The sequence below is a fragment of the Bactrocera tryoni genome, chromosome 1 (assembly GCF_016617805.1).
Source record: "Bactrocera tryoni isolate S06 chromosome 1, CSIRO_BtryS06_freeze2, whole genome shotgun sequence".
NCBI classification, from domain to species: domain Eukaryota; kingdom Metazoa; phylum Arthropoda; class Insecta; order Diptera; family Tephritidae; genus Bactrocera; species Bactrocera tryoni.
In genome coordinates, this window is record NC_052499.1 from 59,417,476 (window position 1) to 59,434,518 (window position 17,043).

General features: G+C 35.0%; 1 protein-coding gene across 1 annotated transcript in view; it reads left to right on the top strand.

Moving 5' to 3' along the window:
• The window catches only part of LOC120767550 (tubulin beta chain), a 112,602-nt gene that overhangs the window by 60,500 nt on the left and 35,059 nt on the right, over window positions 1-17,043 (top strand). Inside the window, exons 2-3 of the mRNA XM_040093714.1 lie at window positions 10,108-10,342; window positions 10,456-10,685. Of these exons, the coding sequence (XP_039949648.1) occupies window positions 10,108-10,342; window positions 10,456-10,685 (465 nt within the window). The remainder of the gene's footprint in view (window positions 1-10,107; window positions 10,343-10,455; window positions 10,686-17,043) is intronic.

Consider the following 17,043-nt stretch of genomic DNA (forward strand, 5'->3'; position numbering starts at 1 on the left):
TTGGAAGTTACAGAAAACATCTAATGTCTGAGGAACACACAACAAAATACCGTTATTAAAAAAAACTGTATATGAAATGTGAGATATTTTTCACTTTTATAGATAACAATATGTACAATCCTGAAAGCAGTCTCCTGGATCTTTTTTATAGAAAAGTTTGTCATTGAAAAGCCAACATTTTTATTACTGGTAAACGGCAGAAGTTCGCAGCATCTTCATTTCTGTCCTTGTTACGAGGATCACCTTTTATATTTCGAAATTAGAGAGCAAAAGCAATTATTAATCATCGGAAATCGCTTTATTGTTTTTTTCGAATATTCTTCGTTAAGATCTATAGACTTGTGCATGTATTTGAACCAAATATGGTATTCCTTGAGCCACTCGCATTGAGGTATCTCCAAAACATTTGTTCTGAACTCATCAACCGCCACTTCAGGTGTCGAAAAGACGAGAATAAAAAGAAGTCAATCGACTTTTCATCACTCGACCAATCGACAACAGCATTTTTTTGAGTGATTGACAAAGTGTTTGAACAATTTTTTTGCAGTCAAATGTTCATGCGATATTGCATATATGCTGACGCCACTAATGCCTAAAGTTGTCTCAATCTCACAATAGGTCACACGACGAACTTGCAATATCAGTTTGCGTACAGCATCAATAATTTCCGGAAGAAAAACTGATTTTAGACGATCTTCACTAAATTCGTCATGGAGTGAGCTACGATCTCGATTAGCAATTTAATTAAAATTTTTTGCCGAGATGAATATTTTAAGTTACTGTAAACAATCAAATAGCTCTCGGATATCAAAACGTAATTAACATCAAAACTATCAACAACTTTTCAATAAAGTTGTGAGTTCCAAGACTGCAACACTTGGGTTGCCAAATCACGCCAAATAAAAAGCAAACTACATATCGATATCCAAAATAGTAAAATAAATTATTAGCCGATTTGCCCTATTACTTTTCCGTTCGTGTCATAGAGAAAAAATATTTGGTATCTGTAAACTCCTGACAATACCGCAAATTGACTCAAAATGTTTTCCCCGGAGCAGTCGTTTGAGATTAAGGAATAGTCAGAAATCAGACGAAATTAAAGCCGGTGAATACGGCTTTGCGTCACGATATTGGTTCAAAACTGAGCGAAAAGCATACGAAGAATCAATGCAGTAACCAAGAGTTTTCGGCCCATACTTCCGGCCTCTTAACACACAAATAGTAGAACAAATCGAAGAACAAATCGAAGAACACTGTCAACATAACTTTGATTTTGACCTGCTTTGAGGAGGTTTTTCCGTCTCACCTTTGCCAAGATATTCGGCCAATTGATCGTCTGTTTCCGTGTCGTAAGAATATGACCAAATAAGACAATTTGAAGTATTTTATAACACCTCATAGGTTTCTCATACAAAAAATAAAAATTTTTTACCTTCAACATACCAAATAAAATTGGAACCTCATGCTAGTGTTTTCAGAGCTTTCGTCTTTGAGAACATACTCAACATGAAAATCGTGGTTTAGAGTTGAAGCCCAAAATTAGGACTATGATAAGCAAATTTTAGTTAAGCCGACTGTGAATTATAAACAAGCATTTGGAATAGTTGAATTAGTATTGACTCTGATATAAAGCTTAACACCTTCCCAAATGTCTGCCCAATTAAACTCATTTGTTGCCTTTTAGCATATTATTCTTTCATGAAATATGTTTTGTTAAAAATTTTACTTTGCAACTTCTCAATAATTCACAAATATGATAAAAGCGAAAACTCTGCATATTTTTAACCAAGAGCACTCTTTTAAGTATGCAACATTGATAAGAAGACTAGGAGAAAACTTTATAGAAAGAAGCAACAACAGCAACAATACGTGGCCCCACACACTTTTCTTGAACACAGCTTGAGCAACTGTCAGCTAAAGCGTCTTCTGCTTTACTCAGAGGCGTTGAATTATGAATGAGCAAACATTAGCCACAACACGCACGTACGCGTGCACACACACACACAGATAACAAACACACATGTACACATGCGTGACGACAAACAAACTCACTGACATGCTTCGAAGTAAAAGCATGGCGACAAAGTGGCAGTCAATTGGTCACTTGTGCACTTAACTGACAATAAAGCAAATTTGCATATGCACAACTACAACTATGTGAATATCATATCTATGTGTGCGTGTATGTGTTCGTAAAGGAACGCTTGCTGTTGGCCTTAAAACTGACGCGCTGTGCCCGAGATAAGAAGAAAAGTTGAAAGTTTGCCGCTCAACTAACCGTACAGCAACTACAACAACAACTAATGCGCAGAGCATTTTTAAACCCACATTCCTATTTTTTGTTTGTTATACCATGAACAGGGTATATTAAGTTTGCCACCAGATTTGTATGTAGAACTCAAAAGAGAACGTTGGAGAAATATGTATATATTTATGATCAACAAGACGAGCTGATACCTCAAAAAGGTTATTACTGCCCATCTGTCTGTATATTCGCACACTAGTACCTCAGTTCTTGAGATATCGCTCTGAAATTTTTTTAACGTCTTTTTCTCGCCCATTTGTAGAAACCGTCTTTATCATGCTACTATAGCATATACATAGCTGCCATACAAACTGAACGATCAAAGTCAAGTACTTGTATGGAAATTCTTTATATGTTAAGGGTATTCTTGCTTCGGTGCGATCGAAGTTAACGTTTTTTGTTGTTTTTCTTTTATTTTGCTTTATTTTATGTTATTGCTACTCAAAAGTTACTAGTTGAAAATGTTTAGAATTTCATGACTGTCATAGTGACAATGAAAAAGTTTTATGAAATTTTAAGTGCACACACGCACACACACCGACATTACCTCCATCAACACACACAGACTCACCATCCCACATGTGCATAGCAAAGTTTGTTTTTCGGTAAATTTCACATCCTTCACATATTTTCTGCTGCCTTTTGCTCATAGTTTGACAAGAGTTTATGATTTACTCTACTGTTGGGGGGCTTGGGGAGGCTTCTTCATTTCGACTGACAACAATAAAGTGGCACAAACAAAATGTGCGCTTGAATTATTTGTGAATACCTAATCATATTTTAAACGCTTTTATCAGCACTCAGCATAAACTCTTTTCATACTTTGACAGTTATAAAATGACGTTAAGAGTGCTGGAAGCGCAATTAAGTATTAAAATAAATAACAATTTTTATATTCTTACAACATGTTGCTACAGAGTTTAATAGTTTTGTTCACTCAACAGTTGTTTGTATCAACTAAAACTAATCGTGATAGATATAGATCTATATACATATATAAAGGGTGATCTGTTTCAAGATTACCTACTAAAAAAAACACATAAACTTCATATTTAATGGGGAATGTTTATTATCATTCGAAAGAATGTTAGTTGGCATTAATTTTTTGAGAATTATCTCTCTCAAATGTTGGTTGTGGCTACGTTTCAGATGGTCCATTCGTTGAGTTCTATTTTTGCTGATTCGTTCGACGATTTGCCCCAAGGCCTGAATCGAACCAAGATTGTCCGCATAGACTTTAGACTTTATATATCCTCACAGAAAATAGTCTAAGAGCTCGATATCACTTGAAAAAGTGCTGGAAATGTTATGGTGGAACGGCTTCAAGAGCTACGCAGGGTATTCTTATAGTCAGAAAGGCAGTATGGGTTTTATGTTCCAAATGTTGTTAGGGATAATGTCAACAAATATGTCCTTGGCGTTTGACTACCTAAGCTGGGATCGAGTGGTGTAACGGCTGCAAGAGTTTGGCTTTCCAGAAACTACACTTTGACGGAACTACTTTTCGGACAGAAAAGCCTCTCTAATCGGCATGAATGGGAGTGTTGAGATCGATGTGGTTCGTGGCTGCCGGCAGAGTTCATCTGTGGTCCATATATCTGGAATCTCAAGATGGACTCTTCGCTTGTGAAGCTCGAGCCACTCTGTAAGTTTGTGCAAATGCGAATGACCTTCTTTTTCTGGTCGAAAGTCGTTCGCGGTCTGAGTTAGAGCGGGCGGGAGGACAATTTTTAGAAACTTTAAATACTTGGAGTTTAGGTGTGGTGGTGGACATATCGATGAAAAACACTGTGACGATGCTGCGTAAAGACAGATCAGCATCAAGTATGTGACGTAAGTTTAGTGTAACAAAAACTTCAGATTCTTTCTGAGTATGGGTTTTCTGCTTACGGAGCTCCGATGTACTCGGACATTACGGATCTAGGTGGTATGGAGATTGGCTAAACTACGGTGTGATCTCCACTAGTCAGAATGCCGAACAGTTAGTGCCGTTTGCGCGTGAACTGTTTGGGCGTTTAACTGGGAATTAAGATTAGCTTCTTGTGTGAACCACCGGTCACCAGTGGAGAGCAGTACGGAAGCTCAACTGTAGTTTCGGCTACGAGGTGTAAGTGGAGACTTAGTTCTGGTACGACGAGGAGCAGGAGCTCTAAGCTTCCAGTAACCTTTTCATACGGACTGTCCCCTCGGGGAGTATGGTAGTGGTTATGGTTAAACTCGAATGCGAGAAGGACTGACACCTTGACAGTTGGATGTTGAGTTGCATTGTAAGCAGGTGCCAGACCCAAAGTACGGCGGAGATTTTAGATGGGCCTCGAACCCTACCAAGGTGGTTAGTGGCATTGCGCTGATCAACGCATTTATTTCCTCCTCTATACTTTTGAGCGCTGGAGTAAGACTGTCGTCAACAGGTACCTATGTCAAACACACGTTAACCGCCTCTCCTTGCAAACTTTAGAATAAATAAAATGGGGTGAGAACTCGCTATAGACCCCATATAACAAACAAGCCTTATGTATCTGAAGGTACTTCCCTGACTTTAATTCTTGCAAGTTGAAAAAGTATGAAATGTTCGGTTATACCCGAACTTAGCTCATCCTTACTTGTTTAAGAATATTTTTTAGAATATCCTGCGAGCTCTAAAGTGGATTGACACTAAATATTTATGAACTACTTACATTTTTGTATGTGCCATTTAACTTTCACAAGCATAGAGCCATAAAATCTGCCATGTACTACAGCTTTTTATTACTATACCGTTACATTTCAATATCGTTACATTATTGATAGCAACTGATTGATGTACTTCAATTTCGACGCACCTTTCAGCAATTCTCAATTTAAAAGCAAATTAGCAAAAGGATAGGCGCATCCTTTCAACCATAACATTCCACTTCGCTGCAGGGGTAGCGGTAATCTAAAAACAACAACAAAAAGTATACCGTTTAAAATGCATTGAACCAAGCGTGTCACGGCAGCTTGCAATTTTCTCACAATTAACATTTTTTCTTTTGGCAATGAAACCCATAAAACCAATGAAGGAGCCAGCAAGGTTATACTGCAAATCATAACAGCATAACCTAACAATCAACAACAATAACATTGCCACGAAGACAAACAAGGCAAAAATTGTGGTTAAAAACATAAACGCGTGTAAATTGTGGCGCACTGGTTGTACTTGTTGCTGCTTCACAAAATATTTACGTATTTATATATGCGCGGCAAATCTGAAATTCATATTCATGCGGAAGAAAAGCATATGTCGCCGAAGTAAAAGCAAAACAATGGAATTTGTGATAAAATAATAATAAATGTATCTGGAATGGGATCAACGAGTGTAGGAGTTTTGTAGTGTGTTGTCGGACGCAGTGGCCTAGAGCATAATGTTTTTTTTTTTATTTAATTGATACACAATTTGTGTAGGAGATTATGCGTGAAGTGAATATTTTTTTAACGGAACTCCAATTATTTTCGAATTTTCCCAGCCTTTCATGCTTAAAAGCTACCTGCAATACTTGATTCTGCTAAATGTTGAGTAAAATAGGAATCTTCTGCGGCTCTATGTCCAAACAGCTGCTAAGAAAATTAAGCGTAGTTCAGGATTAGACTCGGCAATCTAAAACTATCAGGCTTAACGGTATATTCTATATAATTTTATGTACCTCGCATGCTATTGTATATACTCCCTAGCTGACTTCAAAGCAATACACCGCTCGAGTGAGAGATTTTATGAGAGGTAATTAATTGGACTACTTTTGATTTTAGCTTAGCAATGAGCGATTCATCACTCTCAACTAAGGTCTAGTAATGACCCTACGAACTTGTGCATTGATAAGATATATAGTGGATAGATATACTACTTTGGACAAAAAATTAAAAGACTTTTTAATTTAAATTTTACGCAAAAACCTATTCATCAGAATATAAACATCAACTGATGATCAACACGTCAATAAAATAAAGATATTGGAGCTTAAGAATCGAGAATTAAAAGTCAGAGATCTTACTGTAAAACGTCTTATTGCTGGCTGTTCATCAATGTTCACGACCCGGAAACAAACGATCAATCGACCGAATATCATGGTAAAGGTAAGCCGAAACCAGTAAAAGACAAAGCGGGGCTATGTTGACAGTTTTCTTCGATTATCGAGGTGTGGTGCACTCCGAATTTCTGCCGACCGGCCAACTGTCAACAAGGAATACTATTTGAGTGTTATACGTCATTTCCGCGAAGTTATTTTTGCACCACGATAATACACCGTCGAATACTGCATTGATTCTTCAAGAATTTTTCGCCAATATCGTGCCGCAATTACCGCATTCGCCTGATTTAGCTCCGTATGACTTATGGCTTATCAGCATACTTAAACGACCGTTTCGGAGAAACCGTTTTGAATCAATTGAAGATATTAAACGTTAATCGCTACGTTTATTGAAGGCTATTCCGGAAATTGACTTTAACAACTGTTTCGGGGCTTGAAAAAACATTGAAACAAGTGTATTGCGGTATTACTTTGAGGTGACCGACATAGAAAACGAAGCAATAGACCCAATGCTCAGAAGGAAAATCTCAGGTGAAAATTGTATTAGAAAAACTTTAGATTAAAGCTTGGGTTTAATATCAAAGTTAATTAGGATATAACTACAAGTACAGCTTTCAAGATCCTTAGCTTTTGAGCAATTTATTCAGCTGTCAAACTAAATAACAGCTTGAAGCTATAAAGTCTTAAAAGCGTGGTGTACATATAGCTATAGCATAAGGTATCTGTTTCTAGCAAAGTTCAAGTGCTTAAGATTTTTGTTTTGACTCAGAACAGATAAGAAAATAATTAAAACTTTAACGGATTGCATTTTCATTCACTTTAAAATTTATGAAAAATAATATTCCGTTATAATAATCCGAACCAAGTTTTGTTTTCACTCAATGCCAGGTCAAGCAATATTCTGATAAAAGAATATCGATTTTATGGAGTTCTCCAATTCAAGAACAAACAAAATATTTATAAAACGACATATATTTTGCTTTGTTTTTAAAAACACACGTGCAGCTCAGAGCCCATGCAATCAGACTCATTCCCACAAAGGTGGGCACTTTTGTAAGGTGCAACAATATCTTCGGACAAATAGCAGCAAAATAGAAATTTGTATTTTCATAAACACGTGAAATTGGTTTCAATCGCAACGGGGGTGAAAAAACGAAGTGAATGCGAAAGCATTGCAAAGAATATAATAGCAAAATGAATATCAATTTCCAATAACGAAGCTGCATAAATTGCTTGCATCCATACGAAACACCGCGTGGAAACGGTGGAAAAGTAGTTGTGGGCGCGAATACTAGCGATTTCAACTGGCGACAAAGCATCAACTAAGGGCATGTCAGGTATGCACGTATAAATGTGTGTGTTGCAAGCAGATAAACATATGTGCCGGTATTTGCAAGCACCGTTTGAACTATAAATGCCGGCGGCGAAATTGCTTGAGAACCCGCACAGCAGATCTATTCACATCTAACGCGCCCCACACAACCCACTGGCAGTTGTCGTCCGCGTTTTTAGCGCAGCAAAATGGAAATTTTTGTTAAAATTCATTGATCTATGCACTATATTTCTTTGCTCTATGTGTGTATTTGTAATTTTTTGCGATGATATTTTTTCCACCACCACTTTCATTGTGCTACAACGTTTGTTACTTGGATATTGTAATGAATGCCCGCGGTGGCGAATTTTTCCAAGTTTTTTTTCAGTTTACAAGGATATGAATTTCAGCAGCGTAAAATGATTATTTCACTCGTTTTGTGTTTCTTTATTTTTGCGCTGAAAAACTATTTTGCTACCGATCGAATTATGCGCTTATGCAGTTATATGAGCACGTATGCTTGTATTTTATGTGTATATAAATGTGTGTAATGCAATATGTACACTGGTGGCGCTGAATATAAAGACGGATTTTATTTCCCACAAATATTGCATTGTTTGATTATTAAAAGGTAGAAAAATAACTTTCAATTAGAAGAAAGATTAACTTCGAATGCACCGAAGCTATGATGCCAATCACAGATGCAAATTCTCTACAAGAAGTTTAGTTTTATCGCTCAGTGGTTCGATCTGAACATTTTCTTCGGAGTTTGCACCGTTTCCAAATTTCGTGAAGATATCACGTAATATATAAAAGTTTTTCACACAACGACTGAATTTTGATCCATTACTTTGTATGACAGCTGTATCCTATAGTGGTCCGATCTGAACAATATCTTCAGAGATTACACCCTTGCCTTAGACAAAAATTCATGACAAATTTTGTGATGCCATCTTGTGAAATGAAAAAAATGTTGATACAAGCACTTGATTTCGTTCATTTTTTTATATGACAGCTGTATGCTATAGTAATCCGATCTGAGCAAACGTCAAATACAAAAGTTTTAGTTTCATTAATCTGATGCCACTCTGAGGACTGCGGTGCGGTATACTCTGCCTACTACCTTGCGCCGGTTTTCCTTTTTAGGCACGCCTGCCGAGGTCTCCGCTCCGAATAATAGGGCGCTGATTGTCGTCGGAACTTTCTCTTTTCGTGGTTGAGGCCTCATATGTTGGCCATTAGTCTGCTCAGTTGGGAGGTGATCTTCGCTGCCTTTCCTGCGACGTGCTGGATTTGTACCCAAAAGGTCCAATCTTACGCCTATGTAGTTTACTGCTTTTTGTGTCCTAACTATATCCGTAGTCGTTTGCATACTCGTTTCGAGGGGTTCGTGCTTATTTGTTTGCAGTAGTAGCTCTGCTTTTTCCGAAGCGAGCTGGAGCTTGTGTGGAGTCGAGCCATGCTTGCATTCGTATCATGACCTGATTAAGTTTTCTTCGCAGTTCTTCAGTGTCTCTTACTGTAATTACAGCTGTCCCATCGTTTGCGTAGCAGATTAAGTACAATTCGTCTGGCATTTCGAGTTTTAATATAACGAGGTTTTGATATTCGGTACATCGGTATAGAGAAAGTTTGGTCGGATTGGAGAAATTTTTTGATTTTTGAAGTTATCTATGGGAAATTTAAAAGAACTGGTGGCATTCGAAATGATATTATAAAGGAAGTAGGCGTGGTTGTACTCCGATTTTGCCATATTCTAACAGTTTTAAAAGACTGTATGACTATTACGCTTCTGGCAGTTATCGATATTTTAATAGATTCTAAGAGCATAATCATATGGGGGATAAGCATAGTTTCAGCCACACCCGATTTTGAAAATCATAAACCCCACAGTGGGCCTACCCGGCTAAAGCCTCCGCTAAATTGCATTCTTATTGCTAAGTTTCAGATTGAGTTATTGCAATAACAGCTTGTGGGTAAAACAATTGTCTGGAAATGTTCCTTTGTAGACATTGATAATTTGCTGGCCAAGACTGTATGGTTTTTTGCAAGCATTATTTCAATGATTTTCACGCGCCATCAAAAATATTTGCATTTTCATGTATTGAATATTCAGTAGTGTTAGTTTTTTCTTCATTTCTAGAGAATTTTGTATATGTATAATTTGCAATGTGTGTGCATTTGAAGCAGGCAGATTTTTATTTATTTGTTAAAGCATGAAATTATTATTTTGCGCCACAAAGTATGCAACAATGTCGTGAAACGCGTTGTGAACTCACAAACAACGTAGCACACCAACGAATAATTTTGTAATATGTAATTGTTGAAATTTTTTTGAGAAAATATTATGCAACTTAAAAATAAAAATTAAATATTATAGAACACCTGAAATTGTTATTATTTTCTTAAATTAATTTTTCATTTTAATTTTTTTTTTTTTTTTTTAGTTCTGGGAAATCATCTCCGATGAGCATGGCATCGACCCGAATGGCATGTACGTTGGTGAGAACGATTTGCAATTGGAACGCATCGATGTGTACTACAATGAGGCCAGCAGTGGAAAATACGTACCACGCGCTGTACTCATCGATTTGGAGCCAGGCACAATGGATGCTGTTCGCCAATCGCCAATGGGTATGCTATTCAGGCCAGATAACTTCGTGTTCGGCCAGTCCGGAGCGGGTGAGTAAAAACAAAGAAAAGTCAAATTATACAATATCGTTGAACTGCAGATAGCAGGTTAGATTTGGTTCAAATGACCACTTTTGGATTTTAATAAAACTTTGAAATTCCAGGCAATAACTGGGCCAAAGGTCATTACACAGAGGGCGCCGAGCTAATTGACTCTGTGTTGGATGTGCTGCGCAAAGAGTCCGAGGGTTGCGATTGTCTGCAAGGCTTCCAATTGGCACATTCTCTGGGTGGCGGTACCGGCTCCGGTCTGGGTACCCTGCTTATTTCCAAAATACGCGAAGAGTACCCCGACAGGATAATGAACACATTTTCAGTGGTGCCATCGCCAAAGGTGAGTGAAATTCTGCATGATTAAAATTGAAGAATATGGTTATATGCAAGTAGAGAGCGAAATGGAGTTTCATGAAGTGTGTGGAAGAAGTGTTTAATTAAGTATACATATATTTAAATACGAAAATATTTTTTTAATCAAAAAAATTTAAGTTTTTATTTCCTCTATTTAATATTTAAATTTGTTCTTTTTTTAGTTACACTATTTTTTGTTAGAATTATTTTATTTAATTAATTATTTTTCAAATTTGGTCCTAAGCAAATTGATTATTTTCCCTTATTTACTTTAATTAATTAGTTTACTTAATTATAATTTATTAAATATCCAATTAAATTATTTTTTTGTTACTAATTGGAATAAATTAATTACTTTATACCAACTCTTAAAATTATTCATTAATATTATTACTTACTACTTAACTAAATTAATTTTTTATTTAATATTAAATTAAAATTTAGGCTTTTCTATAAAACTATTTTATCATAACAAGTTTTCATTATCATAATTAATTTTATTATTTGATTAAATTAATTAATTTAAAATTTTTTTTATTTTATTGATTATTATTTTTCGATGGCTTATTTAAGTATTTTTTTACCTAAGAATATTGATTGTTTTCCCTTATTTATTCTAATTAAGTCAGTTTTTTCATTTATTAATTAATTCAATTATATATCAATTATATATTAAATTATATTTTTTTACTATTTTGACTAATTTTATAATAATAATTTTTTAGTATTAACGTATTGCTAATTTAACCAAATAAATTACTTTAAGGCATTTTTTTAAATTTATTTAATTATTATTTATTTAGAATTTAATTTAATTAATTTTGAATTGATTACTGGTAAAGTTAGTTATTTAGTTAAATCAATTATAATGTTTTAAATGAAAATTTTGTTTCTTATTTAAGTTATTGACTTACATTTTGTTTTTGAATTAATTATTAATATTCATTAAATAATTATACACTAAAATTATTTAATTTTTATAAATTTTAATACATTAAATATTTTGGAATATTTTTTAGATAAATAAATATTAATTTTGTATACTGATTATTTTGTCATTAATTATTTGAGTAAAGTTCCTACTATTTATTTGATATATTCTTATATTTATTTAAATTAAGAAATCTTTTTTTAATTGCTAATTAAACTATTTTTTTTTTATTAATTACTTCATTTAATTATTGTTTCCTTAAAAATGTTAAAAATAAATTATGTTTTATTAACTATTTAATTAAATTAGTTGTGTTTTACTAATTTTCTAGTTAAATTAATTATTTTATTAATTATTAAATTTCTTTAATTATTACTTTTTAATTATCTAATTAAATTTTTTTAATAAATTAATTTCCCTTTAATATTTTTTAAATTAAATACTTCTTATTTCTTGACTATTTAATTAAATTAAATTAAATTTAGTAAATATTTCAGTCAGCTTGCTTCTATTTATTTGGTATATACTTATATTTCTTTAAATTAAAAAAAAAAATATTATGAAAATTGCTAATTTAGCTTAGTTTTTAATTAATTACTTCATTTAGGCCTTTGATATTTTTAAACAAATTAGTCACATCTTCATATTTATTTTGGTTAAATAAATTATGTTTTATTTACTACTCAATTAAATCAGTTAAATTTTATTAATTTTCTAATTAAATTAATTATTTTTTACAAATTATTTAAATTAGAAATAGTCATTTAATCATTATTCAATTAACTTATTATTTTTCATTAATTATTTAATTTTATTAATTTTATTTTAAGTTGAAATTTGATTAATTATCCGTTATTGATGAATTAATTGAGACTTACAATTAATTACGGGTAATTATTTGACTCTTTTTATTGCCACTCTGTATTGTGTAATACTGCCAGCTTAAATCGACTTTCCACATCCTAGCATAATTTATTAAAAACAAATTTTGCAATTATTTTTACCGCTTTGCATTTGCTCATAATTAGGCGTGTCAAATGTTAGCTTAGCAATAAATTCGTATGAAAACTACAATAAATATGTCTAATATTTAATGCGAAAAATTAATCGCGCTGCAATTGCGAGCGAAATATGCAAAAAAGATGACAACAAGACCCAACAACAAATTGCATAATAGAATGCAATAAAATATATATTTTAGCAGCTAATTAGTACAAAGCGCCTAATTTCTGATGATTATTAATTTTTGCAAATTCTTTGACAAATTTGCTTAATTTATTGACATTTATATTGTTCGGCCGCAATAAACCCGCTGGCGGCTTTACCAATTCAGGCGGCAGCAATCAGCAATGCTAATATTTGTAAATCGCTTAACCGTTAGTGTGTAAACAAAGGGCGCAAATGTGTGTATATTGATGTGTGGGCATGCATAGGTATTTGTGCGTGTGGGTGTGTGTGAAACGCCAGCTGGTCACGCAGCGGCTAATTGTCAAATACACCACAAATGTCAACGCGCCTGAATTAGTTTCGCGAAAATTTTAAGCGCACAAAATTACATCAAAAGCAGCCACACATACACACACACATACACATTACTATAGAGCCTAGCAATGCAACTAAATTATGCACCCAGAAACATGTGTTAATTATTGTGTGACGCAATTGACTGGCAAAACAAAAATAAATTGAATTAAATGTAAAACCACAATTTGTCTGCGCACACGTAAACACTTTATGTGCGGGCATGTGTATGCATGTATGGGACATAACAATTTTTGCACAATACCAATAACTGTTATAAGCTGCGTAATTGAAATTAATTACATACGCACACACGCACTTCGGCTCGCGCTCGCCAATTGATTTCTTGCTGCTTTGCATGCACAGATTTGTAATTGCTATTTTTATTATAATTAAATTTTTGTTGTTGTTATACTTTCAGCATAATTTAATTAAGGCATGCACATTAGCTTTGGCCTTAATTTGGCTGTTGATTGATTGAAGTGCGTATACGCATAAAAATGAGAAATACTTAAATGCTTCTCCAACACCTATGCACACACATAAACACACGCACATAGAGCGTAACAGAATTTATACTCCGGTGTTTGTGTTAGTGCGTTAGCAGCACACCTGCTTTGCATATTAATTATGTTTAATACGCTATGCCACGCTCCGCTACGCTCCGGCACTTGCAAATGAGCTTCGAGTGTGTTTTGCAAAAATTAAAATTGAAATTAATTAGCTGCGAGTTGTGTAAAGGAATAGCATTGCAGTAATTAAATGGAGGTTACTCATACGACATGACGACCCGCTGGCAAGCGCTTAGCTGCATGAGTTGGGATTAAACTTGAGTTTATTATTGGCGTAAGGAATTTTGCAAATATGCAAATTAGTTTTAATAAGAAAATAGCAAATTATAAGTACAATTTATTTGAAAACTAAAAAATAAACAACTTCTCTGTTGGTCCCCGAAGTGCAGAGCTACTTTCTTTAGCATATCGTAAGGCGCAAATTTGCATTTGCAAGCTATTTCTAGAACTTTACGATAGCAATGCCTTTTTTGAAGTTCGCAAATGCGCATTTTATACGTATAGCGTAAGTTTGCGACTATCTTACGGGGATGGGTATGTTCTCAACGCTGCTGTGATTAAAATTAAAAAAATTGAAACAACAACGAAGTGCGTTTCTTATAAGAACAACATGTATAACAGAAAGAAAACGTAACCAGCTACGGTTTAGTAGTGCCTTTTAGCTAAGAAATTTAATATAAACAACTTTCATGAAGATGTATCTTGATTTTGTTCGCACAGCTTTTGCGATAGCACATGTATCGATGGTGGCCCGCTGGCCAAGTGTCCGCGAAGCCGAGCTATCTAGTAATAGAACACAAGAGGATACGGCACCATCAACTCGCTTCCCATTCTACCGATGGCGGTTCTAGGGTGCCTTTTTTTGGTTGCTCAGCAGCTTTACAGTTTCCTACGATTCCGCCATACCAGTCTTATCAAAAAAACACTAGCGAGCTTAGGCACTCTTTGACCAGCCTTGAACGCACTATTTATGACTTCAAGGCTAATAGTGCAGCTCTCCTATCTGAGTGGATGGTCACTTCTCTGAAGAAGGCTGCACTCCGGAGCAGTAAACCTACTGCTACACTCATAGCTGCAACCTCGCCCTGAGAAACACTGCAATAGTCAGGTAGTCGCCGGCACATGGGCGGAGAAGGAGCCGCCAGAGTTCCGTTTGGCGACTCCATGATTCAAATGATCTGCTATGAGTCAAAGTGAGTGTGAATTTATAAGTGTTTACACATATGTTCTTTTAGGAAACCAGACTCTCTTAATCTGGTAGAAATTTTGCTGCAATACACCTTCCGACGATGTTTATACTCGTATATGTGCAAGATGGCGTTTAGTGCCATGGTTAGAGTAGACCTTAGCGCGCCACAAATGCTGATGAGAGCCACTCATTGAACGCTCTCGCGTTTCTTTGCAAGTGTGGGCTTTTCTATAGCCCTCCACCCATAAAGTCTCGATAGAACATAATGTTCTTGACTATGATGTCGTAAAGACAAGAGACAAATTTCGATGAGTTAGCCCACCTTTTGCCAATAACTTCTCTACAGCATCACAAGGCAATAGTGACCTATTTCGATTGCTTTAAGGTTCTCTACAATTTCGCTACTCTAAATGAGACCTTTATCAATTAAATGGTGTTTTTCCGACCTGTTCTTTTCAATAAGAAATGAAATGTATATAATTCAATGCCAAGGCCTAGAATTTAGATTTATTATAAGGACAAGGGTTTGTCATTATCTTTTGAAAATAATTTTGGGCAAATAACCCTACAAAAAAAATAGTAAAGCGATATAGAATCAGACGAGCATGGAAGCCTCGCCAGACCCACTACGCGGTCACCAAAAATTTCCTTCAATAAATTGATTATTTCGTTGGCTACATGATATGCAGCGCCGTGTTATTGGAATCAAAGGTCTTCCACATCATGACTCTATAGCATTCTCCATTAATTATGACGGCATCATTTTTGAAGAATATAGACCTCTCATCATAGAGCATCCCAAACAGTGACTTTTTGGAAATGTAACGGCATCTGCAACCAATTTGTTTAATAACGCAGCCACTCAACTAAAAGTGAACTTTATTGCTGAAACCAATATCTTCTGCAAAATCTTCCATAAAATTGATGGGCAACAATCCAGTTATTGCGAGCGATGGCGGATAAACGCATTCGAGTCTTCTTCGATACTCTGCTCCACGGCAGCAATAGCGTCCCCGTTGCGCACAGTAAAGCATCTCTGAGGATGCACGTTATCCATGAAAGTAAACGTGGTGAGAAACCGATTCACGAATTACCGACTCTGCTTGGCGAACATTAAATGCAGCACATGTCGTGCCGCATGAACCGAACCATTAATAAAGTAATAAATTTGCAGGGCTTCCAATCTGAATGTAAGTCAAGGAAAAGCCATCAAAAACCGCACAAAATTGCACAAAACCGCATTCAATGAAAAAACAGAGAAATTACTTTGTACTAAAATATAAATTACGCAATTTACTGTTTTTGCCTTGGAACAGCTTGAAATCGATAACAATTTTTTAAAAAATCATCTGCTCCGATGAAGCCCACTTTCATCTGCGTGGTGCGATAAATACACGAAACTGTCCATTCTAGTATGAAGAAAATCCACAAATATATTGCTGAACAACCATTACATGCACATAAATTGACAGTTTGGTGTGGTTTATTGGTCTGGTGGAATCATCGGTCCAAACTTCTTTCAAAATGAGGCTGGTGACACCGTTATTGTCAATGGAGAGCGGTATAGACCGATGAGAACCAACTTTTTATGGCCGCAATTGGAAGAAGCAGATCTTGACAATATCTGGTGCCAACAGGTTCCTGCAACAACCGATTTATTGTAAGAAAAGTTTGAAAATTCGATTATTTCAAGAAATTGTGCCATTGAATGGCTTTCAAAACACCACACCATTTAACACCATTAGACTACTTCTTGTAGGATTATTTAAAGTTATTGGTCTTTAGTAATACACCGAACTCCCTTCAAGTTTTATAATTCAGTAATAAACGTGCTATTCAAGACATATTACTTGATTTAATGGAAAAAGTACTCGAAAAATGGGTTAATCGAATTGTATCGATTGTACTTCACATTAAATGTGAATATATGAATTTACTTAAGTATTATAGTGTTTTTTTTTTTTTTTGAAGGATATTAAATAACTCTTATTGTAAGACCCTGTATCATTAAATTTGATCCTTAATTAATAGCTTATTTCATTCGTTTGCTTGCCGCCTCAAAAATTTAATTTAACTTCTGCCATTTTAATATACTTTCTGCAACTGCTTTCCACTCATATGTATTTACATT